Consider the following 21358-nt stretch of genomic DNA (forward strand, 5'->3'; position numbering starts at 1 on the left):
TCCCAATTAACAAAAGGGGGGTTGAATATATCAAAATATCTATAATATATATATATATATATATATATATATATATATATATATATATATATATATATATCCCGTAATTAAAAACCTAACAACTAGAAATAATATTAGATTTGGTAAGTAATATTAGATTTTAGTGATGTTATTGTTATTTGATTGTTCTCCAATTAAATTGTTTGAATTCTTTAACAAAATATTTTTTATTTTTATTTTTATAAATATATAATAAAATATAAAAATATATTATATTCAGCGTACCTCAACGTACCCGTATCCTATTTTTTTAAAAATCAAGTACCCACGTACCCGTATCGTGTCGTACCTGCACCCCGTACCCGTATCCGTGCTTCATTGTGTGTATGTGTATGGATTGGGGGCGTGACAGAAAAGTGGTATCAAAGCGGGACCTCCCATCCAGTACGGTGTGCCAGCGAGGATGCTGGGTCCTAACGGGAGTTGATTGAAAGATCCCACATCGGAAAGGGAGGAAAAGTTACTGGGCTATATATGTGGATTTCTCCTCTCCCTATGTAGACGTGTTTTCAGCATCTCCAAGGGGCAGGCCCCATGGAGTGGGTCGGGCATGGTTAGTGCTGCTGGAAAACAAAACCGGGGAGGGTAGATGACCCAGAATCGGATAATATCTACACAGTGGGGTCGGGGCGTGACAAGAAGATCAACGAACAAGGAGGCAGATAAACTTGCTACGGAAGGGATGCACATGGAGGCCCTTGAGCAGTTTGATTTTTCATCCCCTTAACTTTTCTTTTCATCTTGTTGTGGTATCTTCTTAAGCCCATGTATTTTTTCTCTGTTGCTTTGTATTTGATCATCTCCGTCCTTTCTCTTGAATGAAAATTTCCATCACCATTAAAAATAAATCAACTAGTTATTAGTAGTTTCTAATATGGGTTTCTTTAGAAATTCTACATAGAAGTAAGCCTACTCAATATTAGTTTGTGAGTGTATGTAGTATTTTCTTTTTGGTTGTTTCTCATATGGAAACAAGTTTTCATTGAGTTGGCAAGCCAAGAAGAAAGAACGACCATACTAGTCCTACGACTATATATGTCAACGGATCCACTTCGGATCGGATCCACCTTTGTCACGGTCACGATCCTTTCAAATTCCTTATCGGTCGGATCGGATTCGGATTGTTCTTCGGATCCTACTTTCCACGTCACGATCACGATCCATTTTAAATCGGACCGTCCATCGGAGTGTCCTATTATGTCTTACTAAGCTAAGTACACAATTATTTTTTTTAAAAAAGAGTTAGAATGTCACTCCACGATAATGAAAAGCAGTGATCGACTTCAAAGAAGTGACTAAAAACAAGGAAAAAATACCACTATCCAGTATTCTAAGAAGATGATAGAAACCAAAAACTTAGCAGGAGTTTTCCGTGCTTACTGCTCGGATGCTGGGAAGGCAAGGTTGCTGCGATGGTGAGGGTGAGAGCAATGAGTAGCGGTGGCGAGGGTGAGAGCAATGACTAGGGACAGAACATGGAGTAGATGGGTTATGGTTACAGATAGGAAGATGACATGTTCGTTCCACAAATGGGGAAGGGTTACTTACACGGGAAGGAATATGAGATTTATTTCGAAAAGGAGATTTCATTCAATAAAGATGGAAACCGGTAACTACTAAAAGAATATGACTATTTTGACGAGAATACCCCCACTTAACATTGATGTTGTAATGATTTTGAGGGTATTACTGTAAGATGATTTCGGATCGTGACTATCCCTAAGGACTTTCGTAGCATGCCTGGATCTGATCCGAAAATTTTCGGATCATATGATTGGGAATCCGAAATATGCCCATGGACCCTCTTGGTATGCTTATATCCCGTTCATTAAAGTATGGATTCGGATGGTCCATCGGACCGTCTGGATCCATTGACACCCCAACTTACATTTGAGGGTAGTTGCTAAGAGGAGAGAGTCTTTCTATATTTTTTATTTGTTGTTAGGCAAACAGAAAGATGGATGATCAAGAGATTCTTTTGTTTCTTACTGCTATATTGTAGAGAGGTTATACCTCTATAAATACGCCTTCATATTCATTAATAAAAGAGCTTTTTTTGACAATTAAAATATTGATGAAAAATGTGTTTTGTGGAGAACAGTGTTATTACACTTGTTTCTTGGAGTTTCCCTCAAACATGGGTTAGCTTTTAAGCACAACAATTATCCTTAGTAATCTTTGATCGAGTCGTCTTCTCCCTTATCGATCGCGCGCGCCATCCCTACGTTAATTGGTATCAGATATAGGCTCGGTAGGAGTTCTAACTACTTCTAATCCGCGAAGATGATGATTCTCTAACCTATGGAGCAACCGTATGAAATTCCTATCTTCTTTGGCTATGGCGAGTGTGAGCACCAGTGCATTACTTGGATTGAGGCCATTGAGACGTGTGATGAGCAATATGGATTGACCCACAAAGAGATGATTCGGTGTGCTAGTAAGACTACAGCCCATCGCACCAAATCTTTGTAGATACTTATGATTTATGAACACGAGCAACGCAAATTGGGAAAACCACCCTTCAGTAATTGGGAGGAGGTACTTGGTTGTTTTTTGAAATTATTTGCACAAGTAGCTTATCAGCAGTCCTTAAAGTTTTCGGCTACAAGAATAAATGATCAAAAAGCCCAAAAGGCCAAGGACTTTTCTATAAGGAAAGCCGCATGTCTTATAATTCAAAAGACATAGCGAATGTACTAGACTAAGAATGAATACCAAAGTTATGTTACTTCCGCCACTATTATTCAAAGTTGGGTTCGTCGAAAGATTGCCCCTGACAACTACTTGAAAATCAAATGGGCTACATATGTCAATCAACAAGCCTGGAGGAGTCGAATTACTCGGCATCGTTCACGGGAGTATCAAAATCCACCTATGGAAGATCTACAAATCACCAATAGCAAATTGGAATGTCAAATAGAAAATTTGACACACCAGTTACATGAAGTACGAGAGTTGCGCCTGGGAATGGAGTGAGCTTTGCGAAATCTTCAGTGGAAGTTCGAGGCCTTAACAGAACGCTTGCAAGAGTCAGAGAGCTACGTAGATAAGCAAATTTATAACTTGATGGACAAAGATTGGCCCTACCTTGACAAATGTCCCGATCTTAATTTTGATAATAGTGAAGGCTTCTTATTGCCTCTGTTATCGAGGTTCGATGACTATATCAAGAGCACGTTCTCTAGCCGAATCAATTTCCATCGCCCACGCAAAAGTGTCAAACTAATAGCACGATGGAAGTATCGGTTTGTTGGAAAGGACTTCAGTTCGAGGTAGGCGCGAGAGCTACCCCGTTATGGCTGTCTATATCCTTAATTCCCTAAATCATCAAATATATCGAATCGAACTCGTGTTCGCGTTCTTTCCAAGAAGGGGAGTCATGATACAGGAGCATTTCATTAGCCTAAGTAGATTGACGAACGAAAGTTCAAATCCACGACCGGGCCATTGAAATGACATCATCAGGAAACCTTCCATTTTGGGCGCTTTCCAATTTTACCATTTTCAATTTTAGGCATATTTCTACGTTGGTCAAGTTTCAAATTTGACAATTGATGCTGGTGCGTAAGAGGGAAGAAAAAGAGAAATAAGAACACATCCAAGAGAAGAAGAAGAAAATGAGAGCAATGCTCAACCCAATTGATATTCCGTCAATTACAAAAAATTAACTAAATCCAAAATCCCCTTCTACAACCGATTTCTATCTATTTAAATGAAAGATAAAATGAGAAAATTCGTTCAAGCTCCTCCACTAGCTAACTTTGGGACTAACATAACATTAATTGCATTGGAAGTCGCTAACTTTGACTGGTTTGGGAGCCCACAGACATAGTCCACTAAAACTGCCATAACTTTCTAACCACTTGTCCAATTTTCGAGCAGAGATAGTTGTTGGAAACAACTCAAAAAGACCTACAACTTTGTAGTTTGACACTTTCCATGATTCTGTTATTTAGAAGTCCAAAAATTAGCTTAAAAAACGGGCAACAACATTATTGCGGGAATGAACCTTGGAACTCCACCAAAACCACCTAGGCATGACATGGCTGCCATGTTGGCACTACATCATCATCTCCGGGTGAGAAAGAACTTGCCCATGAGTTCTCATCAAGCTCTCCATGATAAGTTGTTAAGTCTTTAACATTGAAAGTTGGGTGAGTATTGATAGTTGGAGGGAGCTCAATCTTGTATGCGTTGTCATTGATTTTCTTGAGAATTCGATATGGACCAATCTTCTTCTCCTTGAGATTGTTATAAAGAACCAGATGGAAATCTTTCCTTCTTCAAATAAACCCACACAAGATCAACTTCATTGAGGATTTTGATTCGGCGATGAGTATTGGCCGCTTGCTTGTACTTCTCGGTATTTTTTTCCAGATTATTCTTCACTTCTTCATAAATGCCATGGTAGTAGGAAAATCTTCTGCCTTCTTGTTGGACAATGGTGGATCCAGAATGGGTGCAAGATCAAGATAGTGTTTTGGAGTTTTTCCATAGATCACTTCAAATGGGCTCTTACCGGTAGAACGATTCACAACATAATTATAAGAAAACTCTACTTGAGCCTCTTTGCCGCCAAACTCCTAAGCAAATTTCCCAAAGTTCGATTCACTACTTTGTTTTGTCCATCAGTTTGAGGGTGATAGACACTACTATAGAGCAAAATAGTACCAATTCTTTTCCACAAGCATCTCCAAAATGACTAAGAAATTTAGTATCTCTATATGAAACAATGGACTTGGGAACACCATGATGCTTAACTACCTTATTGAAATAAAGATCAGTAACATAGGAAGCATCCATAGTCTGCTTGTAAGGAATGAAATTGGCCATTTTAGAGAAGCGATCAACAACTACGAAGATAGAATCATTACGTCTTTGAGTTCTTGGCAAACCAACCTTAAAATCCATACTAACATCTTCCCATGGAGCATTAGGAAGTGGAAGTGGACTGTAAGTACCGGTGTTTTGAGTATGTCCCTCGCATGTTTGGCATATTCGGCACCTCTTCACATAACACATCACATCTCAGTAAATGGTCGTCGGCCAAAAATACTTCTCTTTCACTAGCAAAATAGTTTTGTCTCTTCCAAAACATCCTCCCAAACCTCTCGGATGTAGCTCTTTAATAACATACTCTCTAAGGGAGCATTTTTGAATGCACAGCGACTCCCCTTAAAGAGAAAACCATCTTGAAGAAAATAATCTTCATGCTTCTCTTCTTTGCAAAGCTTCCAAATTTCACAAAAGTCTTCATCATTAGCATACATGTCTTTAATGCTATCAAACCTTTTAAGTTGCACACTTACAGAATTAAGAAGAGCTACTCTTCTACTAAGAGCATCTGTCACTTGATTGCACTTTCCACTCTTGTGCTTTAACACAAAAGTATATTCCTGTAAGAAAGAAACCCACTTTGCATGTCTTCGATTTAGGCTTCCTTGATTGTTGATGTGGTTGAGAACTTCATGATCGAAATTCAAAATAAAATCCCTTTGAACAAGATAAGATCGCCAATGCAGAAGTGCTTGAACAATTGCATAAAAATCCACATCATACGTAGACTACTTCTTTGCTTCATTGAGTTTTTCACTAAATGAGGCAATGTGATGACCTTCTTGGCTAAGTACACTGCCAATGCCCACATGAGAGGCATCACAATCAACCTCAAATATATTCTCAAAGTCTGGCAAAGCAAAGCACAGGAGCACTAGACAACTTGTCCCTTATAAGTTGAAAACTCTTTTCGACCTCAATTGTCCACTTGAACCCATCTTTCTTCATGCAATTTGTCAAGGGGGTTGATACAGTGCTGATATTTCTTATGAATCGACGATAAAATGAGGTCAATCCATGGAAACTCTTCACAACTTGCAAGCTCTTTGGAGTAGACCATTCTTGAACAACTTTGATGTTCTCATCATCCACTCTAATCCATGTTGAAGTCAAAACAAAGACTAGAAAAGCTAGGCTAGTTGTCATGAAATAACACTTTTTGAGGTTTACATAGAGTTTTTCACCTCTCAAAGTGGTTAGAACAACCCTCAAATGATCTACATGCTCACTTTTATCATGACTTTAAAAAAAATGTCATCAAAATAAATAATAACAAACTTTCTAATGAAAGGGCGAAGGACTTGATTCATTACCCACATGAAGGTATTTGGAGCAATGGAGAGAGCAAATTGCATAACAAGCCACTCATATAAGCCATTACATATCTTGAAAGCGGTCTTCTATTCATCACTCAGCCTGATTTGAATTTGATGGTAGCCACTTCTAAGATCAATCTTGAAAAATATCGTTGCACTGGCAAGCATGTCAAACATATCACCAATTCTTGGAATGGAAAACCAGTATTTGATAGTGATTCGGTTTATGACACGACTAACCACACACATATGCCATGTTCCATCTTTATTTGGAGTTAGTAATGCCGGCACCGCACAGGGGCTCAAGCCTTCTTTGATGAAGCTTTTATTCAACAACTCCATTACTTGCCGATTTAACTCTTCATGCTCTTTGAGACTCATACGGTAGTGAGCCTTGTTGGGAAGATTAGAACCAGGAATCAAATCAATTTTAAATGTCTCTTAAAGGAGGGAGACCAATGGGTAACTCACCGGGTGTGACATCCTTGAATTCCTCCAAGAGAGGTTCTAACTCACTAGGCACATTGAAATATTTCCAAACAAGTATTTGGATTGTTGGGACAATTAGATTGATTTCCAACTTGATGTGTAGGGGCTGATTTTGTAGAATTTTTGTTGAAATGTTCGGGCTTTGACTTTGCACCTCCACCATGCGAAGATTCACCTATAGAGGAAGGATAGAGACTACAAACATTCACATACTTCTTAGCACCACGGCGAGCAAGCTTAGCCTCCACCTTCAAGGCTAGTTGATAAGCATCATTGATGCTCAATGATTGGTGCATTTCCACTTCATCACGTATATAAAACTTCAAACCATCAACATACCTTGCCACAAGTTGATCTTCACCCTCTTGAATATCATTACGAGTCATGAGTTTGTAGAATTCTTCGGTATAGTCCAACACACTCTTGGACTCTTGGATTTTTGGCGTAGGTTTTTGAATTGAGAAAAGATAATTTGAGAAAAATCCAATGGAAGAAATTCCTCCTGAAGCCTTGACTTCATTTTCTCCCAAGAAGAAATCTTATGCTTTCCTTTGCGGATTCTCATTTCTTGAACTTTATCCCACCATGTTGAAGCATAGCCACGAAGCCTTGTAGTCACAAGCTTCACACGTTAGATTTCGAGTGTCTCCTTTTAATCAAAATACTTGTCAATGATACTAATCCATACGAGAAACTCTTCAGGTTGTAGACGACCATGGAACTCCGGCAAATCAATCTTGACGGTGTTGAAATCACGATAGAACCTTCCCAACCTAGTTTTCTCACGAGTATTGGCGAAGGGATTCACGTTGGACTCGTCAGTAGAACCTCCACGGCTTGATCCACCACACTCACTACGAGCCTCTTGGCGTTCAAGTCTCATGGTAAGTTGCTCAACTTGTTTTCAAAGCGCTTGAAGTTCATCATCTCTTTCATCTCTCAAATCTTCTATCATTTAGTTACCACGCCTTCCTCTACTTCTACATGCCGTCATGGAAATCAAATCGAAGCTATCCCAAGAAAGTAACGTTGGCTCTGATACCAGATGATGCAGGTGCTTAAGAGGGAAGAAGAAGAGAAATAAGAATACAAGAACACATCCAAGAGAAGAAGACGAGAATGGGAGCAATGCTCAACCCAATTGATATTCCATCAATTACATAAGTTAATCTAAATCCAAAATCCCCTTCTACAATTGATTTCAATAAGAGAAAATTCATTCAAGATCATCCACTAGCTAACTTAGGGACTAACATAACATTAATTGCATTGGAACTTACTAACTTTGAATGGTTTGGGAACCAATAGACACAGTCCACTAAAATTGCCATAACTTTCTAACCACTAATCCAATTTTCAAGCACAAATAGTTGTTAGAAACAACTCAAAACGAGCTACAACTTTGTAGTTTACCACTTTCCATGATTCTACCATTTGGAAGTCCACTAATCAGCTTCAAAAAGGGGAGCAACATTATTACGGGAATGCACCTTGGAACTCCACCAAAACCACCTAGGCATGACATGGCTGCCATATTGGCACTACATCAACAAGTTTCAGTATTTAGGAATCTCTTTCTAAATTTTGGTTTTCGAAACCATATTCCAAAATTTTGAGAGAAGGGAGAAGAGAAGAGAAGTGAGAGAAAGCTGAGTTGGGGAATGCCCCCCCCCCCTCACTTATGTATTTATATAAAAGGAGAAAGAGGACAAAGACCAAAGTTCCCTTATGCACATATACACCCTTCTAACACTCCCCCTCAAGCTCGAATGTATATATCATACAAATGTATATAGCAAACATTCCTATCTTGTTACAAATATCACTCTGTCTCGCCTTACTTAATGGCTTGGTGAACACATTAGCCGGCTAATCCACTGATCTAAGTAAAAATTACGCATATCTTTCTCTGTTGGATTCTCTGACGGATGAAATGACGGTTCATCCTCAATATGTTTGGTTCGCTCCCGAAAGACTGTATTTGTAGCAATGTGAACCGCATCTTTATTATCACAATACAACTGAGAAGGAGAGGAGGGAGCGAGACCAACCTCTGACAAAAGTAAGCGTAACCAGATGAATTCCCACTTCTGTGTGCCATGGCCATGTATTCAGCTTCTGAGCTGGATTTAGCTACGACGTCTTGTTTCTTGCTTTGCCATGACACCAAGTTACCTCTAACAAAGGTACAATATCAAGTGGTTGATTTCATATCTACTAGAGATCCTGCCCAATCTGCATTAGTAAACTCTTCTATCTTTTCATGACCATGCCTCTTAAACAATAAGCCTCTTCATGTAGCACCTTTCAAGTACTTGATAATCTGAAGCACCACTGCCGAGTGAGAGGTACATGGTGAGCTCATATACTGGTTGACTACCCCTACAACAAATGAGATGTCTGGACGAGTGACTATGAGATATATAAGCTTGCCAGCCAACCTCCTGTATCTGCCAGGGTCATTTAATAATTCTCCCTCTTCTAGAAGAAGTTTTACATTCGGGGCCATGGGCATAACAACATGTTTCACCCTAAGAGAACCTGTCACATCTAATAAGTCAAGTACATACTTTCTTTGTGAGAGGGAAAGGCCATTGCTCAAATAGGCTACCTAAATCCCAAGAAAGTACCTCAGGCGACATGGATCTTTGATGAAAAACTCTTTTTGCAAGAAAGCCTTCAACTTCTGTATGCCCATTGAGTCACTCCCAGAGATGATAATGTTAGTGAAATAATTATGTATCTGTTGGAAAGAAAAAGCAGTAACCAGTTTGCTTCAAGGCGCGAAATCGCTTTCCTTAAGACAGATTTCGCCCCCACTAGAAGTGTGCAAAGGGGATCCGCGAACTGCCTCTAAGATACAATGAAGCCAGTAGGAATGTCCTACTAATTTGACGACGCTATGCACAAGCGGAGTCAAATCCGAAATGCCCTTAGAATCTTACAAGCCTGAGAGAATCAGTCTAATTTCTGTTACTGCAGTATAACAGTAATTAGATAAACAATAAGAAAATAGTTTAGTAAAACGAATTTTGGTGGGAGCAAGAAAGAGAGTATAATGCACTAGAAGTCTTAAGAATTTATCCAGAAATGGGTAAATTCGATTGTTCTTTGAAATGGTTGGGTTCTGCAACTTTTATAGAGCCTCTGGTGTCTTTTCAGTGTGAAAAGCACCCCTGTATAGAGTCTTTCCAGATCGGTTTGAATTCTGGCCGTTAGATCGCGCCCATACGCGATTCAACGAACCAGATCAATCCTAGAGAGTCTGTTGGGATATTTAAATTCCCGTCCTCCCATCTAACCGTTAGATGATCCATCTATGGTACAGATCGCACCCCTTAGATCCTTGACCGTTGGGAAGGGACACAACCCAATGGATCGCACCCACTGACCGTTGGAGTACTGGGCCCGCTGGGCCGACCGTTGTGCTCGAATCAAAGCCCAACCCAATCGAACTATTCGACACTGGGCTTGGGCTTGATGGGCCTTTGAACTATTCGGCCCACCCACTAGACCGATCCACAATCGTCTAGATCCAACGGTCCAGATCAGATCTGGAAAAATTAAAGGCTCCAATCGCTCCTCGCTACGATGCGGCGTGCGAAGTGCAAAGTGCGCCTAAAAAAGCGCCAATAAAGCGCCACTATGCGCCCTATAGCCCATTGCCCACGCCGCGCGTGCGTGTGCGCGTGCGCGTGCGCGAACGGTGCGTTGCACCGTCCCGCGGGTCCAACCATGGGTTCAACCCAATGTGCAATCAAACAAGTAATAGAAAAGTGTAGTGCTTTATAAGCCCTTCTCTTTCTTTTCTCTCATCCGATTTGGGACTATCTTTTCAACTACATTACACTATTCTCTTTCTCTTGCAAAAAGCAACTATTTCCAAAGAAAAGTTTTTCTTTTTCCAAAACACACTTAAAGAAAATATTTTCCAAAAATTGTTTTGACCAAAAACACTTGATTTTGAAAAATCTTTAACAGATAATATCACCAACGCATACTATCAAAAGAACATATTCGGCATCAGACTGATGGCTAAAGACCGAGTGGTCAATTGCACATTATTTCATGCCAAACCGCTAAACAACATCACTGAATCTCTCAAACCATGCTCTAAGATATTGCTTTAGGCCATAAAGAGATTTCCGCAAGCGATAAACAGAGGATGACATCTCCCCTTAAGCAATATACCCAGGAGGTTGCTCCATGTACACCTCCTCAGTGAGGCCACCATGAAGAAAGGTGTTCTTCGCATCTAGCTGATATAGAGGCCAACCACCGTTAGCGGCCAAGGAAATCAACTCCCGAACTGAAGGAATTTTGATGACTGGAGAGAAAGTCTCAGTATAGTCGACCTCAAATGTCTGCGTATACCCCTTCACAACTAAGCGCGCCTTGAAGCATTCAACTGTGCCATCTGGCAAGCATTTGATGGAGAAAATCCATCGACAACTCAAGGGCTGAGCATGCTAAGGAAGAGAGACCAAATCCCAAGTCTGATTGGCCTAAAGGGCACTCATCTCAAGATCCATAGTAGTGAGCCATCTTGGATGAGCAAGGGCTTCTGCCACAGACCACGGCAAATAAATAGAAGACAGAGAAGACACAAAGCTACAAAATGCTGGAGTGAGATTATCATAGGGCACAAAATTAGAAATAGGATGAGTAGTAGAATGAGAACGAGTATGGAAAGCAATAGGATAGTCTACAGGAACATTAGGAGAGGGAAGAAGAGGTACCTGAGAAGTAGGAGACATGTCCAACTAGGAAGACGACTCCTCAGACGCAATGTAAGGGACCTCTAGCCGTTGGCGATGCTGATAGACCTTCAGAGGAGTAGGAGGAGCCAAAGTCACCTGCAATGGAGAAGAACTGGACTGAAGAGGAGGATCCGATATCACCTGCAATGTGAAAGAACTTGACTCAAGAGGGTCAGAGAGAATAGGAAGAGGAAGAGGAAGAGAAACTCTAGAGTCTGGGAGAGCCCCCTCAGTGGGAGAGGGAAAGAAAGACACATACTCAAAAAGGGTAACATCGGCAGAAACAAATAAGTGGCACAACCGTGGGTTATAACATCGATAACCCTTTTGGATATGAGAGTACCCTAGAAAGACATCCCTCGGACCGAGGATCCAATTTATCAAGGCCAGGAGAGAGGTTGTGGACAGAGCAAACACAACCAAAGACCCGTGGAGTGAGGGGAATGGGATCACACTGAGGATGTAAGATCGGGAAAGGAGATTTACTGGTAGTGGGAGGTGTAGGCATGGGGTTATGATTGGGGAGGTGGAGGGTTGCTGTTGGGAGGTGGATGTAGGGTAGGGGTGGCTTTCGGGAGGTGTAGTTCTACTTCTGACTTCTCACAAAATCTGCTAGTCAGTCTACCAAAAGTTTCACATCACCAACAGGTAAAATCACTCCATATAGGTATCAACAGTACCCTCATCCAATCGGAGATTTTCTAATCACTGGTCCACCAAGCGTTCATAATTCTGGACAAGAAGTTTTTGTTTCATATTTTCCCATTCAACTATTTTTTTTCTTTTCTACTTTTTTCTAGCTTGACCTTCATCTATTTCCCCCAAACATCGCTTATCCCTCAAGCGAGTAACAACCAAACTGATCACTTTCATCCAATTTACCACTTCACTAAAATCCAATGCTTCATCTACCATACAGATCGAATTGACTTATTCTTCCAACAAATAATTTTCAAAAACTTAAGGATCTCAATCTTGATCCCTGATTTTTATCATCTAGAATATATTGATTTTTTTTTTGAAGAAAGATAACATTTATTAAATAAAAGATTGACAAGTGCACTTCATGGAGTTGAGACTGCCCCATATACAAGGTAGCTCTAGAAGCTCCCAATTTGGCACTTCAATCAGCATAAAGTTGGCACTTCCTAGGTACGAGAGAAAAAGAGAAAACACCATGCATACAATGATCTCTAATCTCATCCAATATGAAATACCCTATATGTCCCAAACGTGGGAACGTTTTGGGGGAGAGGGTATTTTTGTCCCCAAAAAATCAAATTATAAAATATTAAAATAAAGATTAGAAATTAATTAGTTTCCTAGTTAGAATGAGTTAGGGTTTCCAAAAGCCTATTATATTAGGACTCTTAAAAGAAAGAGCCTATAATAAACTCCTAAGGCTACAGATCTTGGAACTTTAAACCCTAAAGAGAAATTGTGTGGAGCTTTGGGAGAGGAAAACGAAGAAAAGCTTGCAAATCCATCTCCTAACGAGGTATGTAAATATAATTATGTTTTATTTTACTCTCTAAAGAGATTCAAATCTCTTGAGAATAAAGATTATAGTATACTTATGGTGATTAAATCAAGCCTTGTGTTCTTCGATTGAAGAACCATTGATTAGGGTGGAGAAATAGTTTTTCCTCGAAGATCTTCACGTTCTTTCGCGTTAGATGCCTTAATAAATTAAAGAGATTAATAAATAACTTGTTAAAGTATTTAACATGTTTAAAGGAATAAGAAAGAAGGGTTTTCGGGTAGAAAATCCGGAAGAAAACTTGTGTTCTTGCGGGTTTTAGAAAAAAACCCAAATCGCAAGGTTCGGACGCCGGAAGGGCAAGGGTCGGGCTCCCGAATAAAAATATCCGAGAGGAGAAAAATCTTAGAGACGCCCGAGAGGGTGGTTCGGAGGCCCGAATGGGGTCCTCGGACGTCCAAACACACCAGAAAGGGTTGATTTTTGAAAAATTTTCCAATAAGTTTTGAGGGCACAAATTTGCCCTGGAAGAGATAAATATTGGTCCAAAGTATTAATTAAAAGTTAATATGGACTGTAGGGGATACTACACAGTGACTGAAGGAGTTACTTCGTGGGAGACAAATTAAGCAAGTATCACAGGTGAGTAGACTTGTTCTACCACAGTTATTTTAATATTGAATATGATTTCTTATGCAAGTGTGCATGTTCTTGATTGATATTGACTGTGTTGGTGTACACGAGGGTCAATATTCATAGTATGGTATTGACTCCTAGTCCGGATCTAGCATATGCACGTATGTGCCAGTTGGACTTTATAGTCACAGTTTTTGCATCAGGACAGGGTGTTGTCTAAGTAAGGATGCGACAGTTAATGTCCTTTGAGACGAAGTGTTTTGCATGATTACTAGTATATGAAACTTTTTCTAGGCCGTCAAAGTAAAGTCACGGATCAAGCCACAGTATCACCGTTCGCGGTATTTTCGAGGGTGAAATCTCGTACGAGATCATTGGGATTCGGCTTCCTACGAGTTAGTAGGCAGGTTCCGTTGACTACGTAGTCTAGCAGTATTAGTCTCACTATACTAGGCATCAGGCACAGTTACAAGATACAGTTCCAGCTACAAGTTATGCATGTTTATGCCAGTTATACAGTTTGCTAGCTAGATTGCTATGCTAGTTACATATTTACATATATTGCCAATTATTCTGTTTTATTAATTTGTATTATGTTTTTAGTGTAGACATGTTTATTTCACTGAGCATTAGCTCATTCCACGCATTCTATGTTACAGGTGGAAACTAGTAGATGCTTGGTTTCGCGGGCTTGGGAGTGAGCAAAGGCGACAATTTAGGATTTATTATTTTCAGTTATTCAGACAGTAGCTTTAAATTGGAGTGAACATTTAGTAATTTAATTTGGTTATTTGATGTAGTCCATTGGACAAAGATATTATAGTTTCCGCATTGATTACTCTGATAGATAATTAATTGGTAAATTTTAGTAGCTCTGTTTATTGCATGGTTCCAGTGAGAATGCCTTACATATTCGTGGTTTGATGAATATGTGGCGTTGTTATGTGCCTAGACCGGAAACTTGGTTTGGGGGGTGACACAATAGATTGGCGAATCTCCACGAACTGATGTTAATCCTTTTGGCCCACAACACAATGTTGGACGAATCACTTTCCACTTGCAAACTTCCCTTCCATCTGATTAATGAAGATGCACAACCAATGGTGGAGCGCTCAGACCTCGGATTCCGAAGAATCAGAAGTTCTAATAGATTTAGAAAAAGAGTAGATAATATCACCCAAAGAATTACGAAAAACACCATCAATACGTGCTATGCCCAGGTTGCCGAGGGAGCAACCATCAACATTGAGTTTAATCATTCTCCTATTGTGGATTTTCCAAAACCGCTAACTACTGGCCAAGGTTTGGATTCGCTAACGAAGTTCTGCTACTTATTTTCTCTAACCCATTTCTTCCACTCAGTCATTCAAACCCTTTTTTCTGGAAGTATACTGTGCTTGAAGCAGCAATCTTTGCTTTGATACTGATAACTTACCAACTTCTCCAAAAGCTTAAGCTGTTGGAGAAAGGCGTTATTTATCTTTTATACTTTAACACTCCCCCGCACGTGTGGCCCACTTGGCAAACACGTGGCACATCTAGTCCTAATTTGGGCCGCCCATCGCATGTGGATTTTTGCTATCCGGGAGGTTTGAATTCGAGACCTTTGGCTCTGATACCATGTTAACTTACCAACTTCTCCAAAAGTTTAAATTGTTGGAGAAAGGCGTTATTTATCTTTTATACTTTAACAGATACCATTCTGATGCAAGCTAGACTGCGGAGCAAAGTTAAGTATAGAAGCATCTGGCTATGAACCATGTGACGGTCTTTGATCTAAAGGGAAATCGAAATTCAGGGGCCAATGCTCTGCAATTCCATCTTAAAATGAGATATTAAATAGGCCCCTAAAATCGGGTTACAATCAGATAGTTACACTAGTTGTAAAAATGATAAAAAAAACCCCAAAAGTACATAAAATCTACTAACAAATTACGTTCGATCGATATAAAATTCTCCCCGATCTTACGGTTGGATCAAAAGTTTAGGTGAAAATAATTTTGGGGTAGCTCAATGTCACAAAAACGTCTCTGCGGCCTTGTGCTCCTTCAGATACTTACATTAGTTGTAAAAATGATAAAATACCCCCAAAAGTACATAAAATCTACTAACAAATTATGTTCGATCGATATAAAATTCTCCCCGATCTTACGGTTGGATCAAAGTTTAGGTGAAAATAGTTTTGGGGTAGCTCAATGTCACAAAAACGTCTCTGCGGCCTTGTGCTCCTTCAAGATTGTTTTTGAAGGTCGCGTTCCTTCGTATAAGCATATGTATATGTTATGGATTCCACTCCTTTAGTGGCCTAAAATGAGACACACTTGTACACATACTCATGTATTTCCTTAATAACATAAGATTAATAGCCTTCAGAAGCTAATCCCTTCAAAAACCAAAAAAATAAAAATAAAAAATAAATAAAATGTGAAACTACCGGTTACTCCAAAAGCTTAAGCGGTTGGAGAAGGCGTTATTTATTCTTTTATACTCTAACACTCCCCCTCATGTGTGGCCCCTCTTTTGGGTTTGGCCCACACATGGCACATGTGGCCCCTTTTTTGGGTTTGGCCATCGCATGTGGATTTTTGCTATACAGGAGGTTTGAACTCAGGATGTTTGCTCTGATACCATGTGAGACTACCAGTTACTCCAAAACCTTAAGTGGTTGGAGAAGGTGTTATTTATTCTTTTATACTTAACATAAAATCCCAGTAGAACAATCTTAATACTACGTATGGACTTGTCTTGAGCTAATTTGATCAATATCCATTCCCACCTATTCAGTCATCGTGAAAATATAGGGCCTAACAAGCTTATGTGATTTTAAATCATTTCATCATAGATGTGAAATACATAAGTGTCTAAGAAAATTCATGACAATAAAATTTTCTTGCATGGCCAAATAAAATATAAAAAAAACCAAACATACCTCTGATTCTGAACCCGTAAGAATAAGCTCTCTATCTGCATAGGAATACCTCTCGTATCGTTCGAGAATCTTCCCCATGCTGTTGTTGAACAAGGAAATAGAAGTTAGCTTTTTTCTAGTAGAAAAACAGAAATATTTTCCTTGCAACATCTTATTATTGTCCACTGGGTATAACAAATATAGGTAGAAAAATGCACTGCAGATGGCGAGAAAGAGAAATTTCTAGGTTTCATTAAGTCTAGTACTCGGTTAAACTCACATTCACAATGGGAGTTTCAAAATATCACATTATTCCATGTGCTGGTTTTTGAGATGCATGACAATTAATTTAAGGAAACGATATCAGCACAACCATGTTTTAATAATAGCACAGACCAGCTTGTCTTTTCTTTTTTAATTGGCTTGATAGAGCTTTTTGGGAACTGTAATAACCTTTTGACAGCTCTTTAAATACTAAAAGACAAGATGCATTAGTGAAAATATCAAAACATGGTTGTGCTGATATAATTTCCCTTAATTTATTGTGTGCTAATACAGATGATGTCTTCTTTTTCCGTCTATTTCCGCGGTAGAGAGTGGGCTTTCAATGTCATGTCGTTTCTTTCTTATCTTTTTAGGGTGGTGAGTATTTTCACATCTCACTCCATTCTTCAGTATTGGAACTCGCATTTACTGTCCCCATACGAGCAAAACCACTTCGTAAGTGGAAACATCACCTTATAGTGGACACAAACCTCACCATCTTTGTCCATACTTTTATGAGTTTATCCCTTTTCAAATTGGTGGATGTGTTCACTACTGCGGTCTATCTTATCAACCTATTTCCTCTCCTCACTTGGCTGGCCAAAGTCCTTTAGAACTGGTTGTTTAATTGTCTTTATGACTCAATTTCTAAAAGTCGCTGCTTGTATTAGCTATCTGTCCCTACTACCATACCACAAAAATAACCTCCAATTTTGAACCACCAAGCGTGTTTTCTTAGGCTACAATAACAGTGTTTAAAAACTCCTTGACACGACAAGAAACTCACCAGAGTTGACAAGGATTTTTCTTGGCCGCTTTCTACATCACACCGCATCCGCATTCCACGTTTTGCCCTACATACTCAATAAACTCCTTTGACTCCCGAGTTATGACCGCATCAACCACGTCAACCGCATTGCATCCGTGCCGAGTCGACAAGGTTTTTCTAGGTCGCGTTCCGCGTCCCATTCACATTTTTAAACAATGACAATAACTCTCACCATGACTATTGGTGGCACCTTCATCTTGAAATCGGATAACTTCATGACTCCATTCATATTATTTTTAATGAGAGTGAGTTTCCTTTTTCCGCTACTACGGTTACCTTACTAACCCCTAGTCAATCTTCGGTCCCTTCCATGTCTACCACAACCCTCCTCCGATGCTCTCAATAGTTTCCATTGTGACCTGTACCAAAGATGCCACCTGAAAGGCTAAAGTTCTTCATACCATTTGCTATCTTCTCACCCTACTCTCTAAAGGGTCGATTGATGTGGAACCTAGCTGCTATTCTCAAGCAGTGAAGCTTTCTCAATGTTGTTTTGCTATGTCAGATGAGTTTAATTCAAAACGGCACACGAACACCTGTTCCACCACAATACATCATAATATTTTTATGTTGTGAATGGTTATTTCGCATTAAACAACATGTTACTGGTACCATCCAACACTATGAGGCATGCCTCGTTACCAAAGCCTTCACCTAACAAGCAGGCCTCTAGTTGAATCTCTACCATTCCTGTTGTCTTTTCTTTTGGTCTTTCTGCTACTTATATGTTCACAACACTTTGCCGCATGTTGTGCTTCATGAATATATAGGTCTATATGGTCCAATCCCCTGGCTTTGTTACTTTCAAGTGACTTCCTTGTGCCTACTTTACTCTCCTTAGTACATTTTTACATGGACTCAGCTTTGTGGGCTCTGGTTCTGACTCGTCTCTGTTTACCGAGACTCCTGGGTGATCCTCCACGTCTACGTCAATGACGATATTCTCACCTGCAACAATAATGGCATTCTCCATCACCTCAGCCAACACTTGGCACTGAATTCTCCATTAAAGACTTGGGCGCCCCTAGTTTCTTTTGTTTCAGTGAAATCTATTCCCGACGGTCTACTCCTCACTCAAAGAAAGTACATTGTTGATTTCTTAAAAAAGATTGGCATATATTGTTAGTTGAACGAGCAATCCATGCGCAACAGAAGAGGCCGTGGGGATATGGAGAGCAAAAATTTTCCTTATCCTTAAACCCAGAATTCCTAGATTACTAGATTGATAATGGCGATTGAATTGAAAAATACAAAGATTAGAAAACAATACCAAGATTGACTACCCGACTAGTAGTCTATGCTCTATCCACTCCCTGATTGGCTTCGAAGTTTCTCAAACTTGAACGCTCCAAAAGTTGGAGTGGTGGCTCCGCAAGATTGAACGTACACCGGAGGAATCGAAGAAATATTGTTCAAACTTGGCTCCCATCCCCAAGGAGGAAAAACATGTGGAAGTTCTCTTGTGGAAGAAGAACAGAGATAGAGAGAGAGATTATTGGGAAACTACGAAGAGTGCAAAACGTCCAGCTGCCTTTCTCCCCCACTCTTGGACGCCCATGCCTTTTCCAAAAACCACCACATTCCTTTTTCATATAAAACACTATTAATAAAAACATATTTTATGCCTTCTAAATTTGTTTCCCAAAACAAAGTTCACAAATTAGAAAGTCTCTCCCTTTATCTTTTCTATGAGATTCTCCACAAACAGAAATGCTTGCTTTCCTCAAATTAATTGATTAATTAATTAATGCTATGAAATAATTAATTAATTAACACACACTGTATATGCACTAAAGCGCACACATCATTCATACGGTATAATTCCTCCAAAAAATCTGAATGCATTCTACAAATCCGGGACCCTGATCCACAATGGATCGAAACGGGTCAAGCGAGTAAAGAGTGGGATTAATGCAGGGATCCAACCATCGATCCTTTAGAGCCCCAAGATCGGCCCCACTGCGACGCCATGTAATGTAGTTACATTAGGTAAGAGATCCCCACCAGGACTTCCCTGGAGATGACCGTTAGATCAAATACTCCTTATCACATCCAATGTATATGTCCTTCCTCCAATCCTATATTTACTGGGTTGGTCCCTACGGGGAGTGGACACTAATTACCCCCTCCTAGGCCCACCCTATGGTACATCTTTCAATCCATCAGCTTGGGCCTGCAAATGCATTTGCAAATCCCTTTGAAAAAAAATACTTTTCTTAAAACCCATTTGATAAACACTTTATCAAAATCGATTGGCCAGTTATGTTTAAAAGGCTTAGCTTAAAAGGCTTAGCTGAGATTAAAATTGTAAATGGGTTTCCTCTATTGTAGAGGATTCCTTGTTGGCCATCCCTGTTGATCTCATGGGCCGTAGGGTCCGGTATGCCCATAAGTGAACGCAAGGAGGAACTACTCTAAGGTAGACCAAAGCTATCAGGCAGATCGATAGACCAATCTGACCCCTTAAGTCTAAGGAGATATAAAGTGTCTTGACTAACATTATAGCCTTATATGTATCCTTGTCCAGAGGCTATTCTATATATGATCCAGTCTCAACCCCAACCAAGAATGTTTTAGGTCTGCAAAGAATTGGAATGTCATATCTCCTTGCCCCGTATGATCTGTGAATGTGCATGCCCATTCCTACAATGCTGCCTAGGGAGGAACATGTGTCAAAAGTAAATAAGCACATCAGACAACTCAACTCCACTAAACTCAACTAAGCCTTTGTCCCAAACTAGTTGGGGTCAGCTAATGAATCCTTTAGAAAATTTTCATGAAGAAGGTGAAAGGATCTACCAGGCTCAAATTGACTAAGTCTAATCCTGACACTAGTTGGGTTCGTCTACATGGATCCTTTTCTTCCATTCTATGCTCTCCAAGGTCATGTTCTGTGTTATGTTCCTAGCCCTCAAGTCTTTCCTCACTGTTTATACCTAATTTGTTTTCGGTCTGCCTCTACCTCTTTTTACACCATAAACTTGGCACGAGTTATTTCTTCTCACTGGAGCATCCAAAGGCCTACGTTGTGTATGCCTAAACCATCCTAAGCGATGCTCTCTCATCTTGTCCTCAATTGGTGCCACCCCCACCTTCTTAAGGATGTCTTCATTTTTAATTACGATCTAACCTTGTGTTGCCGCACATCCATCTAAGCATTCGCATCTCCTCTACACTCATCTTATGCATATGCTGCTTCTTGGTGGCCCAACATTCTGAACCCTACAGCATGGTTGGCCTCACAGTTGTCTTATAAAACTTTCCTTTCAACTTGGTATGTATTTTATGGTCGTATAGAACTCCTGAAGCATGCTTCCACTTCAACCAACATGCTCTTATTCTGTGGTTAACATCATCTTCAATCTCTCCATCCTTATGTAAGATTGAACCAAGATAGCAAAAGATATCCCTCTTAGGTACCTCCTGTCAAGTCATATTTACTACATCCTCGCCCCGCCTCCTTACATAACTAAAGTTACACTCCATATACTCTGTCTTAGTCCTGCTGAGTCTAAAACCTTTGAATTCCAAAGTAGTTCTCCATAACTCTAACTTATCATTAACTCCTGCTTTGGTTTCGTCAATTAATACTATGTCATCTGCAAATAACATATACCATGGCACGTCGTTCTGGATACCCTCCGTAAGTTCATCCATAACTAGAGTAAAAAAATAAGGGCTTAGAGCTGATCCTTGGCGCAGTCCTATTGTAATTGGAAACTCACTAGATGTGCCATCCGTAGTTCTGACACTAGTTATTGCTCCATCATACATTCTTAA

At 39.8% G+C, this 21358-nt stretch overlaps 1 protein-coding gene across 1 annotated transcript in view; it reads right to left on the reverse strand.

The window, feature by feature from the left end:
* Positions 1 to 21358, reverse strand: part of AP1 (K-box region and MADS-box transcription factor family protein) — an 80446-nt gene that overhangs the window by 19737 nt on the left and 39351 nt on the right. Inside the window, exon 2 of the mRNA XM_077366342.1 lies at positions 16507 to 16585. Coding sequence (XP_077222457.1) covers positions 16507 to 16585 — 79 coding nt within the window. The remainder of the gene's footprint in view (positions 1 to 16506; positions 16586 to 21358) is intronic.

Source organism: Tasmannia lanceolata, unplaced genomic scaffold, assembly GCF_043159265.1.
Source record: "Tasmannia lanceolata isolate RefF3 unplaced genomic scaffold, GAP_Taslan_0.1 ptg000003l, whole genome shotgun sequence".
Lineage (NCBI taxonomy): Eukaryota > Viridiplantae > Streptophyta > Magnoliopsida > Canellales > Winteraceae > Tasmannia > Tasmannia lanceolata.